At 45.7% G+C, this 6,763-nt stretch overlaps 1 protein-coding gene across 1 annotated transcript; it reads left to right on the forward strand.

The window, feature by feature from the left end:
- Window positions 1–274: 274 nt before the first annotated feature.
- On the forward strand, window positions 275–6,296 carry stc2a (stanniocalcin 2a). Its single transcript, XM_034598380.1, has 4 exons — window positions 275–669; window positions 2,849–2,991; window positions 3,638–3,849; window positions 4,064–6,296. Exons 1-4 carry the CDS (start codon window positions 531–533, stop codon window positions 4,428–4,430), a joined length of 861 nt encoding a protein of 286 aa, XP_034454271.1. The 5' UTR covers window positions 275–530; the 3' UTR covers window positions 4,431–6,296.
- Window positions 6,297–6,763: the final 467 nt, after the last annotated feature.

The following is a 6,763-nucleotide window of genomic DNA, read 5'->3' on the forward strand; positions in this document are numbered from 1 at the left end:
TGTTGTTATTTGTCTCTGATGCAAGTGCAACAACAAACAGGAGCTGTGAGTTACATGCCAATCTGACCTGTTGGAGAGTAATTATGATAATGCTTAAGTATTGGATATGAAATGATTTGCTTTTGCAGATATGATTTGTGGACACATTGTAGGTGCTGTGACAGCTCACTCGTGAATATTTGCTTTCCAGCGCCAGTTTTATGGCAAAAAAAGGGGACTTTCACAGGACACTCCCCTAAAACCTTGGACGTTGATGTCTGCGCCTCTGATTGGTCGTGGAGCCCCGACCGACAACACCTGCTTAACTCCTTCATCCAAATTGACACCCGGGGCTCTGAGAAATATAGGCAGCAGCATCCCTTCCATGCATTCAGTCCCCACAGCTGCACCATAACGCACCGACTCGCAGCTGCGCCGAGCTGATCCAAGGTGAACCCCTCACACTCACACGCAGACACGCAGACACACACACACACACGCTGCCGGATCGTTGCTGCTGGGGGAATCGAAGCGCACCGCCGGGAGACGCGATGTTGGTGAAACTGGCCGTGGCTCTGCTGGTTCTGTTAGTGTTGGAGCAAGTGGTGGGATCGGATAATACTGATATACACGACAGTCCCCCGGAGAAGCCTGTGAGCCAGAAAGGACGACTCTCCCTGCAGAACACAGGTAAGAAAAAGAGGTGCCAGTGTGGGGAAATAAAGAATGTGTGTGATTTCTCGGTTTGGCGCAACTGCTCCACTCATCCTACGTGCGGGGTTTGTCCGGACACGTGTTTCCCGTGGCTGCAGATTAAACCACGCAGGAGACGCAACCGGCTGCATAAATCAAACTCCTGTTTATTATTATTGTTATTATTATTATTTTGATTATTTTTGATTATTATAACTTAAATCCCGGCGCTCTGCTGCACGATTGACCCTTTTTTCGATTACGCAGAAAGACGAGATCCTGTAAATACTCTCAGACAGAAACCCAATATGTTAGTAAACTATTAATAGAAGGCACAAGGTAATAGGTAATGTATACGGCGGCGCATCTAGGTGTACGTGCGTGCGCGCTGGTGTTGCTTGCGTGTGTGCGCGCGTCATAGGTAACTGTTTTTCTATGGAGGGGAAATAAAATCAAAAAATTTTTGCACGTGTTGTGTTCGACTCACTGTAGAGATGAGGTCAAGCAGGTTAGTGGAGCAGTGATGATTGTCGTTGAGCGCAGAATTTATCAAACCAATCCAATGGTGATATATACAACACAAAATTTAGTAAAGAACATAAATATCTAATTTGATTGTGTATTAATGTGAAGTACTAACACCATAAAACTTGCCGTTCTCTATTAGTTCACCTTTGTACCATCTACCGACTTTTACGCACCACGCGTAAGTGTCCCAATATTGGTGCGTAATTGTTCTCTTGCTACCACTGTATAATTTTTGGGGTTAACAAACTCCCGACAAAGGGTCCCCCCCTACACACACACACACACACACACACACACACACACACACACACAGACACACACACACACACACACACACACACACACACACACACACACACACACACACACACACACACACACAGGGAGAGACCCTGCTAACACCACTGTGTAATTCAATGCACGCTGCGGCCGAAGCTCGTACGATCCAAGCACATTCCCGTGATGCCAAAACAAGCTGCTGCTGACAGCGGCTCACTTTTCCTGCTAGCGCACTAAAGTTCAACTCAGTGCCTACTAACCCCCCCCCCCCCCCCCCCCCAAAAAAAAAAAAATAACAGAGGCTCTTTTGTTGTCAAGCGTCGATTTCTAATAAAAAAAAAATGTTTACTTTAAATTCTTTGCATTTGCTGCGCTCGGGCCCGCAAGAGGCGCCTTTCGTTTGCGCGCAGGCAGTGCGCAAAAGCAAAAGGCGCTACCGAAGACATCTTTTCTCACGCCACTATATCAGCTCCAAGATAAACCATGCGTGTAATTGTGTTTTTACTCACCAGTGTGGGGGTTTTCATGGCCAGAGTGAACTGTTTTAGCTCCATGCAGACACATATTCTGCAAGTTGACAAACATAAAACACTCCAGATAATGTCACGTTGAGTTGAGTGGTAGTTGGTGTGAAAGATTCCCTGCTGGTGGTCAGACATCATGTCACAATGCATGCACTCTTATAGGGTTAAAATAAGAGAACATAACTTTCTTTCCCTCAATCATCTGTTTTACTCCTGTCTTTAATGACTATAGTGAGGAAAAACGGCATTTGAGGGTCAGCCAGCACTGTGTAGGAGCTGTTATTACATGTACATCCATATATGTAAAAAAATTCTTCCTGTATTGCTGTTGTTGTGCCCCCTCTTGGTGGCAAGTGATGCAACCTCTAATCTTAATCTATCCATGGAGGCATTCATGAGAGACTTGTTGATGCACATTTGGTCAACACCCAAATAGAAATCACTGCGGTTCTGTTTCCTCCACAAGCAGTCAAGGCTGTATCTGCAATGCACCATCCCATCTCAATGCCATGAGCAGTGCAGACGGATGCTGGTGCAGAATGACACAGTAATATCTCTGTCACCAAGTGTTCCTCTGCAGGAAGACCCTCAGCTGTGGGAAAGACTTCCCTCCCCCACTGCCCTTGCCCTGCATCTCTCTAAGGCAAAGTGTATCCCAAACAGACTCTTGGCCATGGAAATGGTTACATGCCCCATCAGCTTTGTGATTGGTTCGGCACTCAGAGTGGAGTTGTGCCTTCGAGCCATATGGTTTTCATTGCCAGCGCACCTGCAACAATCTGCCACTGTGTCTGCTGTGAACGGATGATAAGGTCCCTCCCGCTAACCTGTTCTCTTCTTTCCAGCTGAGATCCAGCACTGCCTGGTGAGTGCAGGGGATGTCGGTTGTGGTGTGTTTGAGTGCTTTGAGAATAACTCCTGCGAGATACGAGGGCTACAGGAAATCTGCATGACGTTCCTGCACAACGCTGGCAAATTTGACTCTCAGGTACTAAACTAGTCTGTGTGTCTGCAAAAAAAAAAAATTGTATAACCTGAGGCAACATTCCTTTTTACCTTCTCACTGGTTCACTGCTTCACACTCGTCATCCATGAACAGATTTTTAACAGACCAGCATTTTTTTCAACACACCTTTACCTCACAACATGTCAGCTTTTCAAGGAGTGTATAATCTGTTTTCCACTTTTAGAAAGCTCACTTCACTCTCAGTGGACTGATGCATGTACAGTTAGAACCATGGGTCATGAGCCAGCTGGCTATATGCCCAGTTAGCTCCCTTTTCATACATAGCAGAGGCTGAAGCCCTGCCAAGCCTGACTGGGGTCTTAATGTGTCTATAGGGTCACTGAATAGGAACTTACATCTTTGGCAGATAATACCAGGATATCTCAGCAGTGAAACAGAGATTTTTATTGTCATTCATGCAGAGTTCATCCCTGCATTCATAGTGTGGATTCTATAGCTGCACAATCATAGAAAGTTTCCTCCAACATGGCCACACATACACTCCAACACGGCTGAAGCAGGTGCACGACACCTACCAAAGCTATAATGTAGAACTTGAGATTGAACGGCAAGGGTCTTTGTCTTGAGCCTTCAATCAACAGGTGTGTGTCTGTGTGTGTGTGAGCAGGGGAAGTCCTTCATCAAGGATGCTCTGAAGTGTATGGCCCACGGTCTACGGCACAAGTTCAGCTGTATCAGCAGGAAGTGTGTGTCCATTAAGGAGATGGTGTTCCAGCTCCAGAGAGAATGCTACATCAAACACAACCTGTGCTCTGCCGCCAAGGAGAATGTGGCCGTCATGGTGGAGATGATCCACTTCCAAGATCTCTTCCCTAAAGGGTGAGTGGCCGGTTCGGAATTGGGCTGCATGGTGGACTAGATTTTCTCTCAAGCTTCATCTCGGTTTGTTTACCTCCCCTGAACTCTTCTCTTCTTCCATATATAGTAAGAGTACAACCCTATTTATTCCTGTCATTTGCTAGACCATGATGTATCGTGCTACCAAACATTAAATCACAGCCGTCATGTGAGTAATCTGCCTCTCTCTGCCCAGTCCATATGTGGAGCTGGTGAATATTCTCCTGAGCTGCGGCGAGGAGGTGAAGGAGGCACTGACACGGAGCGTCCGGCTACAGTGCGAGCAGAACTGGGGGGCTCTGTGCGACAGCCTGAGCCTGTGCTCCTCCCTCGCACCGTCTCCCGCTGGCTCCCCCGTGGAGCACCACCACCGCCGCCCTCTGCCCTCCCACCCCGAGCCAGAGCACCCTCGGCCCCCGCGGCAAGGCGACAAAGACAAAGCCGGTAAGGCGGGCTTCAACGCTCACCCACGCAATCGCAGTCAGGGACCACGCCGCCAGAGTCCAGAAGCTGGAGTGATGGCTGACCAGGAAGACCCCGAGGCCACCGACATCCGGAGGTGAAAGTGCAGGGGGACTGTCCCGACTTTGACCCCCTACACCATTTAAAAACACACACTTGCAGACTTATGCAACCTCCTCCCCCCCCACACACACACACTCTCTCTTTCTCACACACACACACACACACAGTCACAGTGTCTCTCCCTCTCTCTCTCACATACACACACATGCACACACACAAATTCCCAGACAGACTGAGCAGAAGGAAACAAGCCCCGACCCTCCCTGTCCTTATTCCGCTCTCTCCAGTCATTCCAGCAGTCCCACGTGTTAAACTTGCAGGGTAATTGTGGTGAAGCTTGTAATGTTATGCCAGACTGTAGGCCACAATTTGTTTTTTATTTTTAATTTGAATAATAATTGTTATTATCATGATGATTTCAACTGTTAGGTCTATTTTGGCTCTAATATAGCATTTTCTCAAATCATACTGCCGGTAAGATTTGAATATATTTGTATTATTTATTTTATTCTTTATGCAATGTTGGAATATCAAAATGTACATAGAAATATACTTATCTATATTTATATAAACATGTATAAATATAGTTACAATATGCAATACTGATCTACTATAGATGACATAGTATATGGTGTGCTGTCTGTTGTCCTCTCCACAGTATTGCACCCATCACACGTTGGTCTGTAGATATGTAACATACACCATTTATTTGTTTCAAAGTGGGAATGTGTATTATAATTATAGATACTTGATGATTAAATACAAATTGTACAGGTTTCAAAGTCCAGTTCTGGCACATATGAATTGTAGTGCATGATGGCCACGAAGCCAACAAACGTGTGCATTCTTATAGTGAAAATCCACTCTAAAGAGGATGCAAGTGTAATACTATGAATATGGACAGTTATTTCACCCTTTGTACGTATTGATCATAAAGCTATAGAGTCAATGAGAGCCAGGACTGATCTCTGATGACGTCATGCATGGCGGTCTGGGCGGCAATGAATGGGAGACTCTCTGTTTCAGTAGTGCTGCAGAAAGTGTGACCCATTCACTGTTGATGGAGTTTCAGAAATGGTGTCTCGGTGACGTTACAGATTAATGTAGCTTCAGGATATCGTTGTTCCTGTTCACAAATAACAACTGAGCTGTTAAACGTTCTACATTCTCTTTGGTTTTCTGTTCAGCTATCAACCGCAGCAAAGGATGTCAGATCACATTTTAAATGTAGAAATCACACACATCAAGGTGCCTAAACTTGTTATTGTCCACAGTGACCGCTTCTCTGTGATTTAAGTGAATGGATGATAAGTGATAAGTGAATGGAGCTATATTTTACAATGATGTTGAGCCACAAAAGTCTATTGCACTTTGGATGATTGTCAGTGTGTGTTGGACTCTTGCAGGTTGAGAAATGAGACCAGGGCAGTTGCGCTTGAGCAATCCTGGTCTTTCTCATCAACTTACAGCACCGAGCCCTGTATCCTCACATGCTCCTTAGGATCAGATTGAGCCCCATTCTTTAAAAGAGCCATGCTTCCACTTTGTCGCCGTGGCCAGGAAAGAGGCTTGACAAAAATCCTCCGGATCTCCGGCTCCTCTAAATTAGCCCTTATTCCTCTCTGGTCCGTTACCTAGGTCAGGAGAGACATGAAGGCCTGTTATTCTACCCGTTAGAGCTGCAGGCAACGCAGTGAGGACCCAGGAACTGGGTTAAGTCCACACGAGGAGGCTCTGGTGCTGTTATTCTAAATGTTATATTTACCAAGGCCACCAGAGAATTCCTCTGGGCCACAGCCAAGAGCCAGCAACACAGCGAGGCAGAGAGGAGTGGAGCGAGAAGGACAGAGACATACTCAACTTTTTTTTTTTTTATGCGAGAGGTGACACCATCTTAACTAAAACTCTTCTCCTCTTCCTCCTTTGGGTCACAGACACAGGCTTTTTTTTCACCATTTCAGGCCAGTCAAGTGCTGTAGCTGTGGAAGTGTCGTCTGTGAGCACATGACACCACATCCTGTGGAGTGCTTGGTGCAAAAAAAACAGTAAAAGAGATTTTGTGGCTCAATTTAGGTCCCCCCACCCCCCCACCCTGATGTACGTACAGTAAGGTAATGTTTTTACCCCCAATCCTTTAAGCTCAGAGGATTTGAATCATCAGTGAGACTTTCAGGCTTTTATTTTTTTCTGTTGTGGAAGTTGGGATTCCTGTGACATCCCAGCACGAGACATAAGCTAATCTTATTGAGAATGTACTGTATGTGTGTAAAGTGACAATCTGTTTAGCTCTCTTGTCATTAGGTTTGATATGGCTTTTTTAAAATAATGTAGTAGCTTGAATGGCTGTTCTTCATGTGTTCAGAGGGAAATA

The sequence above is a fragment of the Hippoglossus hippoglossus genome, chromosome 10, assembly GCF_009819705.1.
Source record: "Hippoglossus hippoglossus isolate fHipHip1 chromosome 10, fHipHip1.pri, whole genome shotgun sequence".
Taxonomy (NCBI): Eukaryota; Metazoa; Chordata; class Actinopteri; order Pleuronectiformes; family Pleuronectidae; genus Hippoglossus; species Hippoglossus hippoglossus.